The sequence below is a fragment of the Osmia lignaria genome, chromosome 13 (assembly GCF_051020975.1).
Source record: "Osmia lignaria lignaria isolate PbOS001 chromosome 13, iyOsmLign1, whole genome shotgun sequence".
NCBI classification, from domain to species: Eukaryota; Metazoa; Arthropoda; class Insecta; order Hymenoptera; family Megachilidae; genus Osmia; species Osmia lignaria.
This window is the reverse complement of record NC_135044.1, coordinates 1,365,716-1,389,078: the sequence shown is the minus strand read 5'-3', so window position 1 is coordinate 1,389,078 and position 23,363 is coordinate 1,365,716. Positions and strand designations below refer to the sequence as shown.

Genomic DNA, 23,363 nt, shown 5'->3' with positions numbered 1-23,363 from the left:
AATACGGAACATATGAAAATATGTTACCATATTCTAAACTGCAGTCCTTTTGTCTATACTATGGGCGTCCGTCAATCTGACACCGTTGGATGCAACGTGTTGGACGGGCGGGTAGCGCTCTTAGCGAAGGGGTGCACTCTGTCCTGGCGTTACGACGTCCAGGCGGGGTGGGTGGTATGTAGCGTCTGGCGTAAGTCTAGGAGGCGTGAGACCCTACGTTGCCAGCCGATGTTTTGTCATAGTTCAGAATGTTTGCAATTTTAAAATTAGTGTTGCGCGTGATTTCGGTTTGTTTTATAGGGTTTGCTTAGGGATTGCTCTTATGAGCAGTCAAACTTTTCTTTTCAGGTTCCCCTGTACCCTCCCTCCCACTGCCACGCCCCCATTCTTTTTTTTTCCCTTTTTTTAATTTTGAAAATTTTGAGCATTCGGTTGTTGGAAATACTGTTAAATAATATATGAATTTAATGTTTTCAGAATATTATTAAATACGATAAAGTTTTAAATAGAACTTTATTCAAAATTTTATTTAAAATGATAGTTCATTTTATTTTCTGATGATTGGTGATAAATTATTTCAAGGAATATTTGTTCATTCGAGATAACTTATTAAATTTTAATTCTACTTTATTTAAACAAAAGTAGTGGATAATTATTGTTCGAGTTGTTTAGTTTTAATTTTTGATCCCGATGTTTTGTTTCCAGCTTACGGAGAAGCTAATTAAATTACTTTTATAAATTTTCAAATTCTTTTCCTGAAAAGCAAAGTCCACTCGTGATTTTTTTTTCAGTTTTCCCATTTACAATAAATTTGCATTGAAAGGTGTATTGAATAATATAATGCAATAAAGTCGAGTAGAGTCGTGGTTGTACGTACTATATAATGCAGTAAAAGGCAGTTGTTTCAATTAAAATATTGTGTGCTATTTATCGCGAAATGAACGAATATTAAATACAATAAAATGAAATAATTAATGTTCTTAACTCAAATCACTTAACTCAAATATATATTTTTCTGAATTTTTTTCTCTTTATTTTGGTACTGACGTTTGCTTTAAATTCATATTTCGTATCAAATTGATTTTGAATTATTAACAACCACTCTGACTTTTATAAAATTTTATTGTTACTAATGTATCTTCTTTCCAGCTATTAATTTTTCTTTGTCTTTATCTGGATTCAATTAATCAGTTTCTGTTACAGAGAAATATCTTTATAGGAAGTATCAAATAATAATATCGGATAATCGACTGAAAGAAATGTAATATAAAATCTAGCGTCCATAAATGGAATTCAATGTATCCAATTAAGTAAAACAAGGTGAAAATGATTGAAAAGGAAAAATGATTCTTATAAGTGGTAATATTTGAACCGTACTATTTTCGAAAATTGTATTTAATCCTTGTCTGTTTGTTTCAGGCAGGTTGTAAATTTATGACTAAGGCTACATGAGCCTTATTATTTTCTTAAATTATGTTTAATCCTTTCCAGTTTTATTTTAGGAAGTACATATTCTGGTGAGGACAACAAAATCATCAAATTCATTGGACTTATTTATGTATATAGTCATTAAGATATAATCGTCAAACACTGCAGTGTTTAATTAGGAACCGTTAGATTTAAGCGAATTTTTAATATAATTACGAGCGCTTGTATAGGTAGATATTCTTAGTATTTATAAGTATGTAGGACAAATATGCAATTGCATATTTATTAATTACAGATCTGTAATCAAAATCAAAATTAAAAAATGTTGTGATATGAATAAAAAGCAAAAATCTACGTAAATATATGTATAGATAAGTAGATAGGTAGGTAGTGAATAAAAATAATGCTCCTTTTGTTGTTCGTTTGCGCAACAGTCAAAAACGTTTTGCAAATGTGCATCAAGAGGATGATGTTACTGAATAAAAATAAAAATTTGCATAAATGGAGGGTGGATGGGACGAGGTAGGGCGGGTCTCCAAACCGCAGCAACCTCCTCGTGGTGAGACCTGGGCAATCGTTATTATTTGATGACTAATTAATAACTGTGTCATTATTTCTATGGTACATTTATTAATTATGCAGCAAATAATACGAGCGAATCGGCTGCGAAATTTATCCTTTTTTTTTCTATTTAATCTCTATTATATTTTTTTCAGGAACTATGCTTTTGAGATTCTGAAGTGTACCACGTTGCAAATACAATTTTACAGAAAGAAAATTAATAATAATCAATGCATGGTCAGTATTGTTTAATTATGTAGAGCATGCCGCTATAACTGAGGTGGCGCTTAAATCAGTTCGGCCCAATTTTCGATGAAATGCGGGCTGTTTTACCCACACGGAATACGGAATTTGGAGTTCGGCCTCGACGCTGGCTTGCATCGCCTTAACCAAAGTTCAAGCAGTAGGTTTATATATATTACGATGTAATAAGATAATTAATCATGAAAAGAGTGAAAATCAAGTCAAAAAGACCAAATCCATTGTTTGAACTTTGGTTAGAAGAATGGAAAAAAGAAGCTGCATTCAGAAATTCTACTTTGGAGCATAATTTTTCAAAGGCACTTGCTTCTTTGAAAAAATATCCTTTACCATTAAATTCTGGGAAAGACTGTATAATATTGAAAGACTTTGGTACAAAATTATGCTTGATGTTGGATAAAAAACTTGAAGAGTATAAAGCTCAAACTACAGATACAATAAACAAAGATGATTTAGTTTGTACCCACTGTGATTTTAATAGGCAACATACACCTGAAAAGAGATATAAATCACAAAATGTTTTAGATACTAATTACTTGCACGAAGAGGTAAATACTTACATATTTATATATAAGGATTAGTAATACGATTAGCTGTATTTATTTATCTATGTAATGTATGTATTCATGTAATTAAAACATTGGTTTTTATTTTAAGATAGAACTGGCAATATTTGATAAGTTGAACTTATCAGCATGGGACTTAGAGAATTATGCAGCTTTATTGACTTTATATAAAAAAACACAATGCCCTTATTATTCAGGTATTCTGTAAACAATATTTGTAAGATTTCATAATTATTTTTCTTTTTGTTTAATTGATCAACATTGAATTTATTAGGGTTTGTTATGGAGACAGATTTATTGTGTGAAATTATAAATTTGTGTAGACATGTATCAAAGGATTCAATTTTCAATTTGGTTGACAATGGTTTATTTTCTATGAGAGATGATCCTATCAGGTAATAAATTAATATTGTTAATAACAGACTGTAAGTTTGTATAAAATATGCAATATAATTAAATATAATATGACTTACATAGATATAATCTCACAGACCATGGCACAAATATTGCTAAAAAGATATGTGAAATTGCTGCTATTGATGTTAAATTGATAAAGTCTTCTGAAGACCTAAATCAGATTCAAATATCTTTAAAGTCATTTATCAGTGATAAAGTTACAAATGTAGCTACATCTAATGGAAGTTCTAAGAATGTTCAGAATGATACGTCTTCAAAACTTTATAAATCTAAGTCTGTAGAATTTCCTATAAGCACACAGCCTGATAAATATTTTACGCAACAAAAATATAAGAAAAAGGCAAAACATATAAATAATTGTGAGTTAATTGAAGGAAGCAGTAAGAAAGCAAATTTTACTGATAATATTGAGAGAAACATTTACTTGGAACCAAATAAATTTGATATAATATTGTTAGTAGACACTCAGGAGATTTGTGGGTATGTTTTATTTGATCAACTTTTCACACAAATTTATTATGAGACGTCTGAATAATTTTCTTGCAGTGGTAAAACAAAACCTCAGCATGATGCTACAATAGTTGAACTGACCCAACTTGGTGTATTATTTGAGATACGACATTTGAAAGTTGGTGATTTCGCGTGGATCGCTAGATGTAGAATTACAAACAATGAATTAATTTTACCGTATATAGTAGAAAGAAAACGAATAGATGATTTGAGCTCAAGTATCACAGACGGAAGATTTCATGAACAAAAGGTATTTGATAATTAATTTTCAATTACTTGGATTTATATAATCAAAAAGGAAATCTTTTTGTACAGTTTAGATTAAAGCAATCGGGAATTACAAATCTTATGTATATAATTGAGGAATATAAGAAAGAACAACGACTGGCAATACCATATTCATCATTGATGCAAGCTTCTATTAATACTTTGATACAAGATGGTTTTTCAGTCAAATATACAAGGAATCATAAAGATTCCATGTTGTATTTGTCATCTTTAACAAAGATTTTAATAAAAGTTTTCAAGGTATGCCATTTTTTTTTTTTTTTGCCACACTTGAATCATTAGTACCATATATTAGGAGCAAGTTATTTTTATTTTAGGGAAAGAATTTAGTAGGTTGTGGAAAAGAAATTGTTACACAGGCAGATAGTTCAAGCAACATTTGTAATCTTATGGAATTCGGAGAGTTCAATAAGGGAGCATCTAAACAAAAAGTATGTACGGTAATTATGTTATTAATATCGAGTACGATAATTACATAAATAAAATCTTTCATTAGGTATTTAAAGTAAATGAAATGTTTATCCGCCAACTACTGCAATTAAAAGGAATTTCCGTGGATAAAGCTTCTGCTATCGTGGAACGTTATCCAACCCCGCGAACATTAATTAATGCGTTTCAAACGCCCGGTTGCAATGCGGAATTATTATTAGCAAATATTGAATACGGAAATAAGAAATCTGTGGTCGGACCGGTAATTAGCAAAACAATTTATCAATTATACACTAACAAGAATTTAAAATGATTCTTGATAACTTAGAAGACTACATTTTATTATTGAAATAAGACTACCTTGTATGTTATATATCATATGATCACGTTTTGATAAATGAAATTCATGAATAAGAAGAAAATCTGAACTTACCTTTTATTCTTACTTACATATTTCGACAAAATGCATACACTATTATTATAGGGTTTCAATAAATTAGTGCAACAATTTACTTTGCTATAAAATCATTTGTAATATCAGTTTCTTAGTGTGATTAAGTTATATCAATTATATCCATCGATTATCAAAATCTTACGTCGAAGTAGCTGTTTCATCATTGCGATCAGTCGGATTGCAAGTAGATGTGAAAGATCATTCTCTCATTGACAGAAACATTGTAAAATACGACATGCACGCTTTAACTGTCTTTTAATTAAAATAAGTTAATTGCTAATATGTTACCAAGGGCAACAACTTGACCAATGTTATTATCGATACGTACTTTTCCAAAGTTTTGAATGTCCATCTCGTATAATCCTCCTGCGCTCAAAATACATGGTCTGTTGCATCCTATTTGCATAGTGTAAAGTACCTTTCGAAATCTTACTGGCATTTCGTACCACTTCGAGCTGTATCTGTTAGAAAATTCAGGAACACATCTAGGAAATAGTATTGACAAATGCTATGTCACATATTATGGTACTTACACTGTTTCTGGTAACAATAAAGCATGGTTCAGTAAGATTTGTCCAAATAGACTGATAAAAAACAAATGAAATTTCTGTGCAGCAAGGAACAAGACAAATCTCATAACTTCTGTAGGTTGATCCATATACAGAATAATCTGTAAAATAAATGTATGAAGATCTACATCATTGATATACAAGGGTGAAATTGTTCTTACCTGAACAGCAGTGATGCTGATGAGCACCATATTTATTCCGACCTGCACCAAATTCAAGATCTGGCTACATTTCTGTAAAGTGATGAAAAAGCTAGAAAAATAAAGAAAAAGCAAATCAGATAAACTCTGAGTACTTAAACCCGTTTATAAGTCGTTCTTTTTATGGAACCCGGTACAAACTGGAGAGCTCTATGATGTGTAATTACGCATCGTCTAAACTGTTTGTATCTGTTGTTCTCCATTGCAGTTTCATTTGGGTATAAATTATTATTTGTGGTCGCCATTTCAACCTGATAACTGTACATTTGTAATTAGAAATATAATTCACAGGCAACAGGAAGCTTTAATATAAATTAAATACCATGGAAAACAAAAATATTTACCCACATACGTCAAATAATCCACTAGCATGATGAATGATAAGCATGTATAAGGAATCTACGGTGACGATTATTAATATGCAAATGCAGGAGGTCCAAGACAATTGCAAATGAATGGTGAAAAAATGATCATCAACTTCTATAAATATATAATTAACATTGAACAGTAGTCGTCGTCGACGAGTTTCATTCAATGGAATAATGATATCCAATGTTGGAGGAATTAACGGAATATATAGAAACAATACTAAAAATGACAATAAAGTGGCTGAAAGAAATATATGGAAATTGAAGAATTGAACACACAGTTGCCATGTACATTATTAGGAGATATATGAAAATATACTTCTATACAAGTTTGCAATTCTGTTCCCTTGTTTGGTAATTTTGTCCAGTACGTGGATTTCGTTTTTTAATGTCTCCCAGTCTTCCGTAACAAAATCCAATAACACTTTAAACTACAATGCAAAACAGATAACGTAGAAGATTTGGGAAGATTATTTAAGAAGGGATGGTATAAGACCGAAAGAAATATCATCAGAAAAACTGAAATGGCGTCGAATAGAGCATTATAGGATGGACACGTTGGCGCTGAAAGTGGAGGCGGGTTAAAAAGTTTAAGGTCACCTTCACTTTTTTACCAGACCATTTTTAGACCTTTTAGACTCTTTTTACTAGACCATTTTAGCCTAGTTGCAGGGAACGCCCTGTATATAAATATACGTACGTGTTTTTTGTTTCCAGACAAATTTGCGAATTTAATTATACTGGCAATCAGTGTAAGTACGGGAGGAAATGCCTCTACCGTTCTATCGAAATCCTTGTTACGGATTGCTACACATAATTCTAGAACCTGTCGAATATTATTTTTAATTAGCAGTACTTATTGCAAATTTGGAAGATAGTCCTTTTACCAGTGGAATTATGCCAACTATCATGGTGACGTTCACCACGTACAGTCTGATTTTACTTCCTAGACTGTCAACGTACGGATCAACCCCGAGCAACATTAAATATTTTTTAAGTGCTTTGTAATGCTGAAGAGCGAATACATTGTTGCTTCGTGCTTGGACTATCTGAAATCCTAAATATCCGCGTTTCGATTTTTATTAGAACTTAACTGGTCTTCGAGGAAAAAAGATCGATGGTCCTCGCGGTATTCAACACGTTCAAATATAACGGAAAAGATTATTCGTACCGTTTGTGGATTCAGATTCTCTGGGCAGCGACATTTTAACCGGTACAGCACCGTCAGCAAACATCACGATCAAACGATTCCAGAAAAATAATTGAAATTTCACTTCATATGATTCATTGTATCATTATTTTTATTTCAAACTATGATCGGACAATTACGGAAAACGGCCATTAAATAAATTAGTTGATCGTTCAATTAGTTGGGAGGTATAGATTACGAGGGCACTATCGGATCACCCTACGGTAGAGCTGCAATACTTTTCGGTATGTAAGAAAATGAGGTCCATAAGTGCCAGGCTTTTATCCGAAACGAACACCGCAAGTGTACATAGCTATAAGTGGACTTTCAGTCGGACTTAATACTTGACTAGTGTTTCTCGTGACACTTTGACAAGGCAACATTAGGTGAGAAAACAGACTTGATATTATTTTATTATATATATTGTTTCATTATGAAATGGGTGTAAGAGAAAGGAGGATACTTCTGTAATATTAGAATAAATATAACGTAACGATTTTATTTCAGAATACCAGCTGATTCTACTTACATACGTTCGTTACTACAGAAACAATCCACAGCCTTAATATTTGTTTTTTATATAATCTAAAATCCAGTTTGTAAAATGCAACAGACATTGCTGAATTAATTTTGAGCATTAACGATGGATCTTATTCTCTCAGTGACAGCAGCATTGTGATATAAGACATACACATTCTGAAAGCCTTGAAAAATAAATATAAGTATTAGAAATCTTACCATTGGTGTAAATATGTAGGATTTTTCGTTTTTAGTTTGAATTTTTCACATTCCAGGCTCTACCTTGTTACGCCAATGAACATTACATTAAATTAAAACGTACCGATGCAAAATTCTCCATGTTCATCTGATACAATCCACCAGCGGTCAATACGCACAATTTATTGGCTCTTATTTGCATAAGATAAACCATCCTCTGAATTTTCACCGGCGTCTTATACCAGTTGGAATTGTATCTGTTACGAAATCGGTGAAAAATTTAGATTGAAATTAATTATCCGATACGTATGCATAAATATATTTGTTACGATGTTACATATTCACTGCAAGATCCGAACAATGATCAATCAGCACTTGTCCAGGTAGACTGATAACGAACAAATGAAATTGTTCCGCGCCAAGAAATATTGCATTTCTGATAGCTTCTTCTGTCGAATCGGTATCCATGTTTAAAACTGTCTGCAACAAACATCAAAGATATTAACATTGTTTCTTTTTTCTTTTGTAACAGAATATTTACCTGGACAGCAGTTACACTTATGCCTATCATATTCAAGCCAATCTGAAGTAAATAACTGTTTGTACTGTTTTCCTTCAAGATCTCGTAAAACCTCAAAGGAAAAATTAAAGATATCAGTTGCGTTCGGTGAATGAATTTTTTTGTAAGTATACATTGTACAGAGTGTCCATTATAATTCGTAACAATTTCATTGTTGCTTTAAGAGGATTATTACAAATTACTATGGGCACTTTGTGCCATTCGTTACGAACTGGAGAGCCTTGTGATGCGTGATCACACAACGTTTGAAATCCGCGTGTTTGTGATTATTCGTAGTACTCCTCTGAGTAACTAAGTTGTAGTCCTTTTCCGTTGCTTTCTGAATCTGATATCTGTTAATCGAACAACGAAAAAGTAAGCTTTTGCTTGTGTATTTTCTAATTTTATAGTACCCACCCGCATACAGCGAACAGTCCACTGTTATAATGAATGATAATCATGTACAAAGAATCAATTGTAACTATACCGCTGACGATAATGAACGCGCCAATGGCTAACTGAAAATATACGATAAAAAAATATTCTCTTTCGTCGAAGATCAAATAATTTACTCTAAATATTTGCTGCCGTGGCCGAGTTTCGTTTAAGGGTACAATAATATCCAAACCGGGAGCAATCAATGGAACTGTTAGGAATACTCCTAGACACCCTAGCAATGTACCTGGAAAAGAATATATAAATGAAAAAAAAGATGCTGAGATTTAGAATACCGGGTGACTACCTACTTCGGTATAAATTGGCAAGTTTACTTCCCTGTTCAATAACTTTATCCAACACGTGCAGTTCATCGTTCAATTTTAACAATTCCCATTCTTCTATCATCAATTGGTATAATTTTCGAAACTATAATGCGACTAATCTTGATTATTTCGTAATATTTATGTTGCATTTCTTGATCCGTAAAGATATGTACCTACGTTTTCTTTATTCAGATGGCCATTCAGTATTTTAACAATAGTAGTCATACTCGCTATTAGGTGCGGCATACACTCAATAACAGCATCCATATCTTTTTCAAGCAACGACACATGTAATTGAAACGACTATCCAATAATGTTTATGTAACAATTATATTCAATTATTTGGAATTATTTATTGGCATCATTACGATGCGTGCTTTCTTACCGTTGGAATAATAACACCAAGTAGAAGGGTTACCATCACAATCGTGAGAACGGTACGAATCCCGTCACCTTGGTATGGGTCCTGGCCAAAAAGTAACAAGTATTTTCTAAGCATCTTGCAATACGGAATGTCGTACACGTTGCTGCATCGTCCTTTAACTTCCTGAAACACTGAGAACTTTGATTTTTAATATTAGCTACAAGGGTGTATCAAACACTGTACGATAGAAATCAATAATTAACAGATATACAAATCGTGTCGAGATTAATTAGGGCGAATGTCTTTGAATAAAAATACAAAATGGTAAAATTAGCTAAAGATTTGATAAAAATACACAGTTGCGATCCCGATACATCGTATAATAAAGTTCATTTAACGGATGCAAAAAATAAAAATAAATTTCTTTCCTACTATTCGAGCCTTCGGTTTTGATGGCATTAAAGCAACGCGTTGAATGTAGCTTGTATTCGATTGCAAACAGAGGTGTGAATACGTAATTTAAAATACGGTTTGATCAGTTGGCAGGTATAGAATTGTGGTGTCATTTTCGGATGATGGCAGGTATGTAGTTGTTGCATGATGGATAAGAAAATGATATCCATAGATAGGCTAACTGTGAACCTTTTGAAGGGAATATTAAAAATCTGTAGAAGGTGTGAAGGGAGAAATATGGAAGGGATGATTCACGAGACGATTCAGTTTACAGGGGTAACAGTGTCATGAACGGATCACTAAGTGGCTGGACAATGGGTGGATAGGAGATCCTTTCGTTCTAAAAAAGTACAGTTGTCACTTATGTGACAGTCCCATATTGCAGTGGATGTTCCTAGTAATTTCAGGTAAACAGACAGGTGTATTCCTCGTGAATTTTTTCCTGTAAGACAAATACCAGAAAATATTCGAAACAATAAACGTATCGTAGCTATAAACGCGAAGGAAATCAGAATGAATTAGAACAAAAACACATTTATTTTAACAAGTTTATTCGTATACCCGTAAAAAAAACAACTACATCGAAATTCTCCTTTAACTCGTTTCTTCAGTAATAACGTGTTTTATTTCCTAAGAAGAACAAACTACGGACGCGATTTAAGATCCTTCAGCTAAACGTGTTGAGGAGTCATTGCCTGAATGACAACATCATCGTAACGTACGACATACACGTTTTCATCGTCTTTGAAAGAAAAAGAATTAATTAATTTAAAGGGTTTAGTAATGAAGGTATTATAATCTGTTACATACGTTTCCAAAATTCTCGATACTCATTTCGTACAGTCCTCCAGCCGACAGTGCGCACGGTTTACTGGATCTCATTTGCATAATTTCAATCATTTTTCTAATTCTGATCGGTGTCTTGTACCATTTAGAACAGTATCTGTTATAAACATCAGAGGACATTAAAATAAATCTATTTTCAATATAGGGTTAAAAATGAATTTGATGTCTTTTTATTAAAAGATTTCACTTAGAACCAGTGGGATCTTTTCCAACAGTTGAAGTTGACTTGGAGACACCGAATTCATTTTTCCATCTAACATTTCTTTATACTGATTAAATAATGGTACATATTTGTTTCCAGTTCCGCACAATGATCCAGCAATACTTGACCAGGCAAACTAATGACGAATAAGTGAAACTGTTTCGATACAAGGAGTACGCCAGCCTTGGTCGCCTCTTCCGGTCTGTCAAGGTTCAGGATCAACTACATAGAAACATACTTCAAATTAAAATTATTCCAAGATAACTATCTTGAAAAATTCTCACTTGAACAGCCGTCACACTTATCCCAATCATATTTATTCCGACTTGAAACAAATAACTGTTCGTGCTAGTTTCATTTAGTATCTCGTAAAACCTTGAAATAGATGAAGAAAGCAGATCAACGATCGTTCTCTTAATTAATGGTATGTTATTTTATTATTATTTCATTGTTACATACTGGAGGGCCTTGTTATGCGAGACCATGCAACGCCTGAACCGATTGAATTGTTCATTTCCATCGATCATGTCGGCCATTTCCGTCGCTTTTTGGAACTGTTTGCTGAGGAGAAATCGTGAAATAATTTGGATAATTGGACTCGAGCCGAAAATTTTCTTCTTCACTTACCCGCATACTACAAACATTCCACTGGCGTGATGAATGACGATGATATATAATGAATCAACGGTGGCTATAATGGTAACGCAAATGAGCGTACTCCAAGATAACTGTAAATACACGGAATAGTAGTAATCTTCGCTGTCGAAGAACAAATAGTTGACGTTAAACAATTGTTGTCGTGGTCGTGTTTCGTTTTGAGGTAGAACGACGTCCAGGACAGATGGAAGCAACGTGAGCGACAGAAATATTACCATAGACGAGAGCAAACAAGCTAAAACGATACTGTCGTTCGATATAGAGGTATAAATAATTTTATTAAAAATTTATGAAAAATACGTACTTCTGTATACGTTTGCAACGGTGCTTGCTCGTTTGGTAAGCTTCTCCAGCGCTTCCAGTTCGTCGTTCATTTTTAAATGTTCCCATTCTTTTGCCACCCAATTTAATAATTTTCTAAACTAAAAATAATGCTGAATATTTTAGCAGACTATTTAATCTCAAGGAGATATATATATATACTTACGTTTGATCTATTGAGATGGACATTCAATATTTTAACGATGCTGATAGAGGCGGCGATAAAATATGGCACGGACTCGAACATTAGATCCATATCTTTTTTCAGTATCGATGTGTAGAATCCTAAGAACTGTCGTATCATTGGTTGTTCATTAGTTAACAAATTTGTTTATTTATTTCGTACGGTCAATTACAACAATTACACGTGCAATCTTACTGTAGGAATAACCATACCGAGCGCGCTGCATATCATAACATACATAGTAACAATACTGATTGAACCTTCCTGATAAGGATCCAGCCCCAAAAATCTGAAGTATCTTTTAAGTAGTTCGTAATATGGTATATCGTATACGCTTACGCCTCGGTTTCCATTATTCTGTAACACTGACAACTTTCAATTTAACACTATTATCTAAATTAGAAAAGTTAGAAAAATTAGAAAAATTAGAAAGATATATTTTATATTCTTTCTTTCATTTACAAAATTTCTCAGAGATTATTCAAGCAATGTTCTTAGTTGAAGAACGATATTAATAGAAAAAAAATCGTTTGAACCCTATCCGTGGTTAATTTTCAATTTTCACACAATTTTCATTTTCTTCTTCCAGATCATGCACTTAATTCTCTAACAGAATAGAAATAAAATGAAAGAAGTAAATTTCCTTTTTACTCTTTGTATCGCTGCAAGAAAAGTCAGTTTTTAACCATCTACAACACGACTGATACTGCATCGAATTACTTCTGTAGGAAGTATAACATTTATTTCGTTTGAAACAACGGGTGGTATTAGATCAATTTGCTTAATCTACATACGATTTCCAACAATGATACAACTACGTAACATCAACTGGTAAATATGTTATAGAGAATCGTTTGATCGATTGACAGGTATAGAATTCGATGTCATTTTAAAATCACGAGCAGGGTACAGTTAATGCGTGGTAGATAAGAAAATGATGCACATAGGTTTCATTAAACGTTTCTTAAACAAGAGCCAGATAAATTCGTAATTCGTGGGTACGTAGTTTGAAACACAATATTGAAGAGGAAAATAAAATATGTATACACGGAAATCGAATTGAGTATCCTCCTTCTTTTCGAAGTCGAATAAAAATTACGATGGGAATCCTTTTCCTGGGGTATCAGATTGACTAATAAATAGTGTTGACCGAATAGAGCAGAGGTTCTTAACTTTTTCGAATTCACGGAACACTTTTGATTATAGAAAAGGTTGGTGGAACGCTAAGTTCAATGAGGCCATAAGTCCAGTAACAAAAATAAGCATGTATGTATCATTTATTAAAAATTATATTGGTATGACAAGTTATATAATAGCAGAAAAAGGAAGCTAAGGTAATCTTTTCATAAATTTTCCTTTTAATTAATTTCAGTGCCTAAAATTTTAAATTGGTATGGGGAAAACGAGAAATTGACACGCAGGGTGCTTTAATAATGTAGAATAAATATAACGTAACGATTTTATTTCAGAATGCGAACTGATTCTACTTCCATACGTTCGTTACTACAGAAACAGTCCACAGCCTTTACATTTGTTTTTTTAATTAATTTAAAATTCAGTTCGTAAGATGTAACAGTCATTGCTGAATTAATTTTGAGCATTAACGATGGATCTTATTCCCTCAGTGACAGCAGCATTGTGATATAAGACATACACATTCTGAAAGCCTTGAAAAATAAATATAAGTATTAGAAATCTTACCATTGATATGAATATGTAGGATTTTTGGTTTCTAGTTTGACTTTTTCACATTCCAGGCTCTACCTTGTTACGCCAATGGACATTACATTTAATTAAAACGTACCGATGCAAAATTTTCCATGTTCATGTCATATAATCCACCAGCGGTTAATACACACAATTTATTGGCTCTTATTTGGATCAGATAAATCATTTTCCGAATTTCGATCGGTGTTTTATACCAATTGGAACTGTATCTGTTACAGAATCGATGAAATGTTTAAATTGAAATTTGTTATCCGACACTTATGCATAAATGTATGTGTCACGACGTTACATATTAGCTGCAAAATCCGAGCAATAATCAATCAGCACTTGTCCAGGTAAACTGCTAACGAACAAATGAAATTGTTCCGCGCCAAAAAATATTACATTTCTGATAGCTTCGTCTGTCGAATCGGTATCCATATTTAAAACTGCCTGCAACGAACATCAAAATTATTAACATCGTTTCTCTTTTATTTTTTTTTTTTACAGAGTATTTACCTGGACAGCAGTTACACTTATACCTGTCATATTCAAGCCAATCTGAAGTAAATAACAATTTGTACTGCTCTCCTTGAAGATCTCGTAAAACCTCAAAGCAGAAATTAAAGACATCAGTTCGATGATTCAATTTTTTTGTAAGTATTCATTGTACAGAGTGTCCATTATAATTCGTAAGAATTTCATTGTTACTTTAAGAGGATTATTACTAATTACTATGGACACTGTATAATTCATTATTATTTGATCGTTACAAACTGGAGAGCCTTGTGATGGGTGATCACACAACGTCGGAAATCCGCGTATTTGTAGTCATTCGTGGTACGCCTGTGAGTAATTAAGTTGTAGTCCCTTTCCGTCGCTTTTTGGATCTGATATCTGTTAATCGAACATCGAAGAAGTAAGCTTTTATTTTTATAGTTTCTAATTTTATAGTACTCACCCGCATACAGCGAACAGTCCACTGTTGTAATGAATTATAGTCATGTACAAAGAATCCATAGTAATTATACCGGTGACGGCAATGAACGCCGCAGTGGCCAATTGAAAATAAACCATATAAAAATATTCTCTTTCGTCGAAGACCAAATAATTCACTTTCATTAATTGCTGCCGTGGTCGAGTTTCGTTCAAAGGTACAATAACATCCAGAAGAGGAGGAAGCAATGGAACTGTTAAGAATATCGCTAGACATCCTAACAGTGTACCTAAGAAAAGGATATATGGATAGAAAAAAAAGATGCTGAGATTTAGAATTCAGCGTGAGTTCTTACTTCTATATAAATGGGCAAGTTTACTTCCCCTTTCAGTAATTTTATCCAACACCTGTAACTCATCGTTCAATTTTAATAGTTCCCATTCTTCTATCATTAATTGATATAATTTTCGAAACTATAATACAACAATTTTTTATCATTTCGTAATATCTAGGCTGCGTTCCTTGATGCATAAAGATATGTACCTACGTTTTCCTTATTCAGATGACCATTCAGAATTTTAATCATGGTACTGATACTCGCTGTTAAGTGCGGCATACACTCAAGAACAGCATTAATATCTTTCTCAAGCAACGATATATATAATTGGAACGACTATACAATAATGTTTATGCAACAATTTTATTCAATTATTTGGAATTATTTATTGGCATCATTACGATGCGTGCTTTCTTACCGTTGGAATAGTAACACCAAGTAGAAGGGTTACCATCACAATCGTGAGAACGGTACGAATCCCATCTGGTTGGTATGGATCCTGACCAAGAAATAACAAGTATTTTCTAAGCATCCTACAATAAGGAATGTCATACACGTTGTTGCATCGTCCTTTAACTTCCTGAAACACTGAGAACTTTGATTTTTAATAATAGCTACACGGATGTATCGAACACTGTACGATGGAAATGAATAATTAACAGATATATAAATCGTGTCGAGATTAATTAGGGCTATTATTAATGTTTTTGAATAAAAATATAAAATGGTAAAATTAGCAAAGGATTTGATAAAAATAGACAGTTGCGATCCCGACACATGGTCTAATAAAATTCAATGAATGGATGCAGAAAGTAAAAGCAAATAAATTTCTTTCCTACTGTTCGTGCCTTCGGTTTTGATGGCATCAAAGCAACGCGTTGAATGTAGCTTGTATTCGATTGCAAACAGAGGTGTGAATACGTAATTCAAAATGCTGATTGATCAGTTGGCAGGTATAGAATTGTGGTGTCATTTTCGGATGACGGCTGGGATGTAGTTGTTGCATGATGAATAAGAAAATGATATACATGGATAGGCTAACTGTGAACCTCTTGAAGGGAATATTGAAAATCTGTAGAACTTGTGAAGGGGGGAAATATGGAAGGGAAGATTCACGAGACGATTCAGTTGTAACAGTGTCATGAACGGATCACTTTGAGTGGCTGGACAATGGGTGGATAAGAGATCCTTTTGTTCGAAAAAAGTACAGTTGTCACTTATGTGACAGTACCACATTGCAGTGGATGTTTCTAGTGATTTGAGGTAAACAGACAAGTGTATCCCTCGTGTATTTTCTTCCTCAAAAACGAACACAAAGAAATAATCGAAACAATAAAAGTATAGTTGCCATGAACATTACGAAGGAAGTCAGAATGAATTATAGCAAAGTAACATTTATTTCAACAAATTTACGTATATTTGTATACCCGTACAAACACGACTGCACCACACTTCCCTTATAATTCGTTTCTTCATTTATATTGTGTTTTATTTCCTGAGTAGATCAAACTACGGACGCCATTTAAGATTCTTCAGCTAAAGGTGACAAAGAGTCATTCCTTGAACGATAACAGCATCGTAACGTACGACATGCATGTTTTCATCGTCTTTGAAAGAAAAAGAATTAATTAACTTGCAGGGTTTAGTAATGAAGGTATTATGATCTGTTACATACGTTTCCAAAATTCTCGATACTCATTTCGTACAGTCCTCCAGCCGACAGTGCGCACATTTTACTGGATCTCATTTGCATAATCTGAATCATTTTTCTAATTCTGACCGGTGCTTTGTACCACTCAGAACAGTATCTGTTACAAATATCAGAGGACATTAAAATAAATTTATTTTCATTATAGGGTTAAAAATGAATTTGATGTCTTTTTATTAAAAGATTTCACTTAGAACCAGTGGGATCTTTCCCAAGAGTTGAAGTTCACTTGGAGACACCGAATTCATTTTTCCGTCAAATATTTCTGTATACTGATTAAATAATGGTACATATTTGTTGCCAGTTCCGCACAATGATCCAGCAACACTTGACCAGGTAAACTAATGACGAATAAGTGAAACTGCTTCGATACAAGGTGTACACCAGCTTTGGTCGCCTCGTCCGGTCTGTCGAGGGACAGTACCACCTACATGGAAACATTCTTCTAATTAAAATTATTCCAGGGTAACGCCATTGAGGTTTCTTGAAAAATTCTCACTTGAACAGCCGTCACACTTATCCCAATCATATTTATTCCGACTTGAAACAAATAGCTGGTCGTGCTAGTTTCATTTAGTATCTCGTAAAACCTTGAAATATGTTAAATGAAAAAAACAGATCAACGATCGTTTTCTTAACTAACCAGATGTTATTGCATTATTATTTGACTGTTACATACTGGAGAGCGTTGGTATGCGAGATTATGCAACGCCTGAACCGATTGAATTGCTCGTTTCCGTCGGTCATGTCGGCCATTTCCGTTGCTTTTTGAAACTGTTTGCTGGGAAGAAATCGTGGAATATTCTGAATAATCCGACTCGAGTCGGGAATTTTATTCACTTACCCGCATACTACAAACATTCCACTGGCGTGATGTATGATGATGATATATAATGAATCAACGGTGGCTATAATGGTAACGCAAACGACCATACTCCAAGCTAACTGTAGATACACGGAATAGTAATAATTTTCGCCGTCGAAGAACAAATAGTTGACGTTAAACAGTTGTTCTCGTGGTCGTGTTTCGTTTAGAGGTAGAACAACGTCCAGGAAAGATGGAAGTATCGTGAGCAACAGAAATATTATCATAGACGAGACCAAACAGCCTGAAACGACATTGTCGTTCGAAATAGAGTTATAAATAATTTCATTAAAAATTTATAAAAAATACGCACTTCTGTATATGTTTGCAATGTTACTTGCTCGTTTGGTAAGCTTCTCCAGCGGTTTCAGTTCGTCGTTATCTTTTAATTGTTCCCATTCTTTTACCACCAAATTTAATAATTTTCTAAACTAATAATAATACTGAATATTTTGGAAGACTATTTAATCTCGTGGACTTATATATACTTACGTTTGATTTATTCAGATGAACATTCAATATTTTAACGATGGAGGCACTGGAGGCAGTCAAATATGGCACCGACTCGAACATTTGATCCATGTCTTTTTCCAGTATCGATGAGTAGAATCCTAAGAACTGTCGTATCGTCGGTTGTTCATTAGTTAACAAAATCTATTTATATCGAACGGTCAATTACAACAATTACACGTGCAATCTTACTGTAGGAATAACCATACCAAGCAGGCTGCATATCGCAACATACGTAATAATAGTACTGATTGCATCTTCCTGATAAGGATCCAGACCAGAAAGTTTGAGGTATTTTCTAAGTACTTTGTAATCGGGTATATCGTACACGCTTACATCTCGGTTTCTCTTATTCTGCAACACTGACAACTTTCAACTTAACACTATTATCTAAATTAAAAAAGTTAGAAAAATTAGAAAAATTAGAAAGATAGATTTTAAGTTATTTCTTTCATTTAGAAAATTTCTCAAAGATTATTAATGCACTGTTCTTAGCTGAAGAAGAATATTATTTTTAAAAAAGTTGTTAGAATCCCATCCGTGGTTAATTTTCAATTTTCACACAATTTTCATTTTCTTCTTCGAGATCATACACTTAATTCTCTAACAGAATAGAAATAAAATGAAAGAAGTAAATTTCCTTTTTACTCTTTGTATCGCTGTAAGAAAAGTCAGTTTTTAACCATCTACAACACGACTGATACTGCATCGAATCACTTCTCTAGGCAGTATAAGATTTGTTTCGTTTGAGACAACGGGTGGTATTAGACCAATTTGCTTAATCTACATACGATTTCCAACAATGACACAACTACGTAACATCAACTGGTAAATATCGACTGGTTTGATCGATTGACAGGTTACAATTACGAACGGAGTGAAGTTAATTTACGAACGGAGTGAAGTTAATGCGAGGTAGATAAGAAAATGATGTCCACAGGTTTCATTAAACGTTTATAAGAAATTTCAGAAAAATTCGAAATTCGTGAGTGCGTAGTTTGAAGTAGGTTATTATTGAGGTCATTTACGATGGGAATCATTTTCCAGGGGTATCCGTGCGACTAACAGATGGTTTTCATCGAATATAGTAGCGGTTCTTCCCTTTTTTCAATTCATGGAATCTTCTTGGTTATATAAAAGGTTGGTGGAATACTAAATTGACTATGGCCGTAAATCGAATGTTCGCATCTTTTATTAAAAATTATTATTACATAGCAGCAAAAAGCGGAAGCAATAATATAAAAAATATTGTTTGCAAAGAGTATAGGTACCAAACTAAACCAATTTTTTGTTAAATTTTTCTTCAAATCAATTTCAATGCAAAAAATTTCAAGTTCGTCTGAGAAAGAGGAGACATTTGCACGCTGGGTGCTTTAGTAGTGTACAGTAAATATAACGTAACTATTTTATTTCAGAATAGCTGCTTCTACTTACATACATTTATTACTATAGAAACAATCTACAGCCTTTATATTTGATTTTTTAATTAAACTAAAATCCAGTTTGTAAAATGTAACATACATTGCTGAATTAATTTTGAGCATTAACGATTGATCTTATTCCCTCAGCGATAGCAACATTGTAATATAAGACATGCACATTTTGAAAGCCTCGAAAAATACATATTAATATCAAAAATATTGCCTTCGGTGTAGGTATGTCGAGTTTTTGATTTCTAGTTTGGCCTTTTCACATTTCAAACTCTACCTAGTTACGCCAATGAACATTACATTAAATTGCACCACTAACACATGATGTCGATCGATTAGAGTTAGAATAATGGTTATTAACAGGTGTCCCGCGTGCTTATTACAAGTGTTCCGCTAAGTGATGAAAGCTCTCAAGAAACGTGAGAATTGTGTACACAGGTGTAATATGTTATTTACCGTACAAGCTCACTTCCATCCTCTGCCATCTGATCTGCGGAATTTTAAATCCATGTCCAGACGTGGGACTTTTATCGTCGCGATCTCGATCGGCATATGAACATGGTAAGAAAAAAGGAAATGATGAAAATTCCTTGTTCAAACGATACAATAAAAAATAGAATCAAAGATATGTCAAATAATATTGAAAAAAAAAAACAGTTGCTGATAAATTTTCTAAACGTGTTGGTTTCTGATAAATTTTATTCAAACTGTGAGTTATGTATACATGGAATCATGTTGTTTTTGCAGTGTGCTTATTTTATTTTTACATTATATAACAAGTTAATATGATCAGTATCATCCTTTTTTTTATATATGCTTACCCTCTCGCACACAGACTGTTGAAACAAACGTGGTTCAGAATTTTAAGGACAGATAATGAATGAATGAACGTGCAAAAGTCTTAATAAAAGATAGAGTACCATCTGCTCTTAAAATTCTAAATTCCATTTCCTTGTCATCTCGTACGATATTCTCTTGTTTGCTGAAAATATTCTCGACGTATCATTCCCTCAGCGAGAGTAGAATTGTAAAGTATGACATGCAAGTTTTAAAGATCTTTAAATTAACAAATCATATTGATCATTAACTATTGTATGACACAACGATTTATATGAATGAGTTATTGCTACATACTGTTCCGAAATTTTCGATGTTCATTTCGTATAATCCTCCGGCTGATAGTCTGCACGGTTTGCTGGATCTGGTTAGCATTATATGAAGTACTTTTTGAAATTTCACTGGTATTTCGTGCCATTTCGAACAGTATCTGTTGTAAGTAATTCAGAAATACTTGAATAAATTTCATGTTTCTTTTGCAAATTAAAAAGATATTCAGTACGTACATATCATTTGATAATTCAAAACTTCGATCCATAAGTACTTGCCCAGGTAAACTGAGAGTGTACAAATGAAATTGTTGACCCAACAGAAACATAATTATTCTGAATGCTTCTTCGGGTCTGTCAAAGTTCATAACTGCCTAAAATTCATCATTTTATCAATTATCACTCGAAATGTAGAATTTCTTTCGATTTGAATTCTTACTTGAACAGCCGTTGAAGTGATACCTGGCATGTTCAAGCCAACTTGAAACAGATAGCTGGTACGAGTGCTATCGTTCATGTAATCGTAAAATCTGAATCATATGGCAAAAATTGATTACCAAAATGTTGCTTTAATTTATGATTTATTAGTGAATTCGAGTTACTAACTTGATGGCTTCGTAGTGTGTCATCACGCAACGTCTGAACAAATCCTTTTTATTACTGTTTTCGAAGGTTCCTCCTTCTATATCCGATTTAGAGATCTCTGTTGCTTTCTTAATTTGATACCTACGTTTTTAAGAATTCTTCTAATTTCTTTTATTGTTAACAGATCGGTTGTACAACTCACCCGCACAAGACGAACACACCGCAGATATAATGAAAGATGACCATGTACAACGAATCCATAGCGATAATTACCAGGACGGTGGCAAGCGAACAACACGTCAAATGTATATAAACAATGTAAAAGTAATCCTCCGTATCGACAATGTAATTTAGTTTAAACAACTGCATTTTTGTTCGGCTTTCGTTTGAGCGTGATATTAAATCCAACGCCGGAGCGGCCAACGGTGTCGATAGGAATATTATCATAAATACCCATAAACTGACTGAAAATTTCGTAGACAACTTGCAATTGACAATCAAGAAAATGGAAATAGAAAAAGGATACATTTTCGTGATCTTTACTTCTGTATAAAGTACCCATTTTACTTCCTTGCTCGATAATTTCGTTCAGTACGTGGATCTCCCCATTCAGCTCAGAAATTTCCCATTGTTCGCTCATACGATCAAAGAAATTTTCAAACTGTAAAATTTTAAGGATAACATACATCTGCTTTGATTAATTAAGAACTTTACAGCTAAACGGGTGCAGCTCCATTTAGTAGCGTAACCAGAGGGGACCAGTAGAGTCAGTTTGTCCCCCCTACTAAAAATTAAATGAAAAAAATGTTTACATAACTAGATAAAAGTAGAGCCAACTCCGGTCAGACCGAAAGTGACAAAAAAAAAAAAAAATTTTTTTTCGGCCATTCATTGAGATTTTGACCCACTAAACACAATGGCGCAAGAATTTTTTCAATAACTCCTTCCGCTTGGCCTGTCCAATAGTGACGGAAAGTCTAAATGCTTTAGCCCCCTTCTCAAGATTTTCAATCTTATTGTTAGATACGGGTTGGCTAATAAGAGCTGGACCCCTTTTGCTTAAGAACATTGATTCAATATAAATACTTCTTTTCGCTTGATGTTGTGATTTAATAGTTTGATCACCGAGACGAATAATGTGGCCATAATTGGAATGCATTCCATAACTCCATCTAAATTTTTCTCTCGTATTGATTTGGCGAATTGCAACAACTGCAATTACAATAAATGAAAAATTCATTATTACCACAGCTTTGAATAGATTTCCGGGGGCTATTATTTCGTTTTACGTATCATTTTATGGAAATTTTACTCACTAACGGAATAAGAACGCTTATCGCACAGGAAACAAACACAGTCATATTAATATTATGGCTCAGTTCTGTTTGATACGGATATTGTCCCAAAACTATCAAATATTCTTTGAATACTTTGTAACAAGGTAGCTGAAACGCGTGCCTCCTCTGTTTTCCATTTTTCTGTAACACTGAACCATTTTTTCAACTTAAACTTATTTAATAATCAAGTTATTATTATAAAATGGTATTCAAATTTATAAAATGGTATTAAAACAAATTAATATATTATAAATTAATGTTTATAAAGTGGTTCATGTATAAGTTTAAATTCATAACTCTTTTCCTGCGTTTACGCAAGTGATGCTCCGCCGCAGGCCTATATAATTTATACGAGGCCCCTTTCGATAGACCAACATCCTATCCGGGACGCCCACAGGTGAGCGCGTCTTTCGTTGCGAGTGTATTACAATATATGTATGTGTATTTAAATTTCCAAATCTTATCCCAGAGCCATTACTTAATTTAATTATCATTCTAATTGCACCGCGGAAAAAGTAATTGTTAATGACACGCACT

The 23,363-nt window shown here is 33.4% G+C and overlaps 6 protein-coding genes across 8 annotated transcripts; 1 reads left to right on the top strand and 5 right to left on the bottom strand.

Annotated features, from left to right (window-relative positions):
* The first annotated feature begins 2,282 nt into the window (after positions 1-2,282).
* On the top strand, positions 2,283-5,309 carry mus81 (mus81 structure-specific endonuclease subunit). The gene is made up of 8 exons (XM_034320114.2): positions 2,283-2,798; positions 2,908-3,013; positions 3,091-3,211; positions 3,294-3,713; positions 3,780-3,993; positions 4,059-4,271; positions 4,349-4,462; positions 4,528-5,309. Exons 1-8 carry the CDS (start codon positions 2,433-2,435, stop codon positions 4,771-4,773), a joined length of 1,800 nt encoding a protein of 599 aa, XP_034176005.2. The 5' UTR covers positions 2,283-2,432; the 3' UTR covers positions 4,774-5,309.
* A 134-nt stretch (positions 5,310-5,443) lies between these two features.
* LOC143306003 (uncharacterized) lies at positions 5,444-7,286 on the bottom strand. The gene is made up of 7 exons (XM_076691597.1): positions 7,223-7,286; positions 6,939-7,108; positions 6,371-6,482; positions 6,028-6,292; positions 5,825-5,941; positions 5,645-5,735; positions 5,444-5,584 (listed from the first exon to the last, which is right to left on the bottom strand). The coding sequence occupies exons 1-7, from the start codon at positions 7,284-7,286 to the stop codon at positions 5,444-5,446; spliced, it is 960 nt and encodes a 319-aa protein (XP_076547712.1).
* Positions 7,287-7,846: 560 nt separating this feature from the next.
* On the bottom strand, positions 7,847-12,211 carry LOC117602304 (uncharacterized). The gene is made up of 14 exons (XM_034320133.2): positions 12,104-12,211; positions 11,770-12,034; positions 11,602-11,703; positions 11,427-11,517; positions 11,211-11,364; positions 9,663-9,832; positions 9,455-9,580; positions 9,263-9,380; positions 8,934-9,198; positions 8,750-8,869; positions 8,499-8,589; positions 8,295-8,437; positions 8,082-8,214; positions 7,847-7,944 (listed from the first exon to the last, which is right to left on the bottom strand). Exons 1-14 carry the CDS (start codon positions 12,171-12,173, stop codon positions 7,891-7,893), a joined length of 1,902 nt encoding a protein of 633 aa, XP_034176024.2. The 5' UTR covers positions 12,174-12,211; the 3' UTR covers positions 7,847-7,890.
* A 1,433-nt stretch (positions 12,212-13,644) lies between these two features.
* On the bottom strand, positions 13,645-16,291 carry LOC143306002 (uncharacterized). The gene is made up of 10 exons (XM_076691596.1): positions 16,207-16,291; positions 15,704-15,873; positions 15,496-15,621; positions 15,304-15,421; positions 14,973-15,237; positions 14,773-14,908; positions 14,531-14,656; positions 14,322-14,464; positions 14,109-14,241; positions 13,645-13,971 (listed from the first exon to the last, which is right to left on the bottom strand). The coding sequence occupies exons 1-10, from the start codon at positions 16,289-16,291 to the stop codon at positions 13,918-13,920; spliced, it is 1,356 nt and encodes a 451-aa protein (XP_076547711.1). The 3' UTR covers positions 13,645-13,917.
* On the bottom strand, positions 15,872-19,220 carry LOC117601959 (uncharacterized). Of its 3 annotated transcripts, none has more exons than XM_076691764.1 (10): positions 19,160-19,220; positions 18,561-18,730; positions 18,351-18,476; positions 18,172-18,289; positions 17,838-18,102; positions 17,673-17,774; positions 17,493-17,583; positions 17,284-17,420; positions 16,961-17,093; positions 15,872-16,892 (listed from the first exon to the last, which is right to left on the bottom strand). In XM_076691764.1, exons 1-10 carry the CDS (start codon positions 19,188-19,190, stop codon positions 16,839-16,841), a joined length of 1,227 nt encoding a protein of 408 aa, XP_076547879.1. In that variant the 5' UTR covers positions 19,191-19,220; the 3' UTR covers positions 15,872-16,838. The 3 variants fall into 3 exon arrangements, with proteins under 3 accessions (XP_076547879.1, XP_034175225.2, XP_076547880.1); XM_034319334.2 differs by having other exon boundaries at positions 19,017-19,214; XM_076691765.1 differs by having other exon boundaries at positions 18,561-18,758; positions 19,017-19,213.
* A 1,268-nt stretch (positions 19,221-20,488) lies between these two features.
* LOC117602302 (odorant receptor Or2-like) lies at positions 20,489-22,970 on the bottom strand. Its single transcript, XM_076691595.1, has 9 exons — positions 22,806-22,970; positions 22,576-22,701; positions 22,033-22,150; positions 21,689-21,953; positions 21,511-21,630; positions 21,344-21,434; positions 21,142-21,278; positions 20,933-21,065; positions 20,489-20,854 (listed from the first exon to the last, which is right to left on the bottom strand). The coding sequence occupies exons 1-9, from the start codon at positions 22,848-22,850 to the stop codon at positions 20,801-20,803; spliced, it is 1,089 nt and encodes a 362-aa protein (XP_076547710.1). The 5' UTR covers positions 22,851-22,970; the 3' UTR covers positions 20,489-20,800.
* Between the last annotated feature and the right edge of the window lie 393 nt (positions 22,971-23,363).

What these genes read in the sequence shown, in the direction of transcription:
- LOC117602302 (XM_076691595.1), bottom strand. Translation starts at nt 22,850, where the DNA reads ATGACTGTGTTTGTTTCCTGTGCGATAAGCGTTCTTATTCCGTTA. An exon ending in ACAACATCAAGCGAAAAGAA is followed by an intron (nt 22,151 to 22,575) that starts GTATTTATATTG and finishes AAAATTTTACAG; the next exon opens with TTTGAAAATTTCTTTGATCG. An exon ending in TTTGAATTATCAAATGATAT is followed by an intron (nt 21,066 to 21,141) that starts GTACGTACTGAA and finishes TACTTACAACAG; the next exon opens with ATACTGTTCGAAATGGCACG.
- LOC143306003 (XM_076691597.1), bottom strand. Translation starts at nt 7,286, where the DNA reads ATGTTTGCTGACGGTGCTGTACCGGTTAAAATGTCGCTGCCCAGAGAA. An exon ending in AATTGCAAACTTGTATAGAA is followed by an intron (nt 6,293 to 6,370) that starts GTATATTTTCAT and finishes TATTTCTTTCAG; the next exon opens with CCACTTTATTGTCATTTTTA. An exon ending in GGATTATTTGACGTATGTGG is followed by an intron (nt 5,942 to 6,027) that starts GTAAATATTTTT and finishes ACAAATGTACAG; the next exon opens with TTATCAGGTTGAAATGGCGA.
- LOC143306002 (XM_076691596.1), bottom strand. Translation starts at nt 16,291, where the DNA reads ATGCAACAACTACATCCCAGCCGTCATCCGAAAATGACACCACAATTC. An exon ending in CAATCAGCATTTTGAATTAC is followed by an intron (nt 15,874 to 16,206) that starts GTATTCACACCT and finishes CAAAGTTCTCAG; the next exon opens with TGTTTCAGGAAGTTAAAGGA. An exon ending in ACTTGCCCATTTATATAGAA is followed by an intron (nt 15,238 to 15,303) that starts GTAAGAACTCAC and finishes TCCTTTTCTTAG; the next exon opens with GTACACTGTTAGGATGTCTA.
- LOC117601959 (XM_034319334.2), bottom strand. Translation starts at nt 19,077, where the DNA reads ATGCAGTATCAGTCGTGTTGTAGATGGTTAAAAACTGACTTTTCTTAC. An exon ending in TTCTTACAGCGATACAAAGA is followed by an intron (nt 18,731 to 19,016) that starts GTAAAAAGGAAA and finishes GAAAGTTGTCAG; the next exon opens with TGTTGCAGAATAAGAGAAAC. An exon ending in CATTGCAAACATATACAGAA is followed by an intron (nt 18,103 to 18,171) that starts GTGCGTATTTTT and finishes ATGTCGTTTCAG; the next exon opens with GCTGTTTGGTCTCGTCTATG.
- mus81 (XM_034320114.2), top strand. Translation starts at nt 2,433, where the DNA reads ATGAAAAGAGTGAAAATCAAGTCAAAAAGACCAAATCCATTGTTTGAA. An exon ending in ATGAGAGATGATCCTATCAG is followed by an intron (nt 3,212 to 3,293) that starts GTAATAAATTAA and finishes TGACTTACATAG; the next exon opens with ATATAATCTCACAGACCATG. An exon ending in GAAGATTTCATGAACAAAAG is followed by an intron (nt 3,994 to 4,058) that starts GTATTTGATAAT and finishes CTTTTTGTACAG; the next exon opens with TTTAGATTAAAGCAATCGGG.
- LOC117602304 (XM_034320133.2), bottom strand. Translation starts at nt 12,173, where the DNA reads ATGAACGACGAACTGGAAGCGCTGGAGAAGCTTACCAAACGAGCAAGC. An exon ending in GGACTGTTCGCTGTATGCGG is followed by an intron (nt 8,870 to 8,933) that starts GTGGGTACTATA and finishes TTCGATTAACAG; the next exon opens with ATATCAGATTCAGAAAGCAA. An exon ending in TAAGTGTAACTGCTGTCCAG is followed by an intron (nt 8,438 to 8,498) that starts GTAAATATTCTG and finishes TGTTTGTTGCAG; the next exon opens with ACAGTTTTAAACATGGATAC.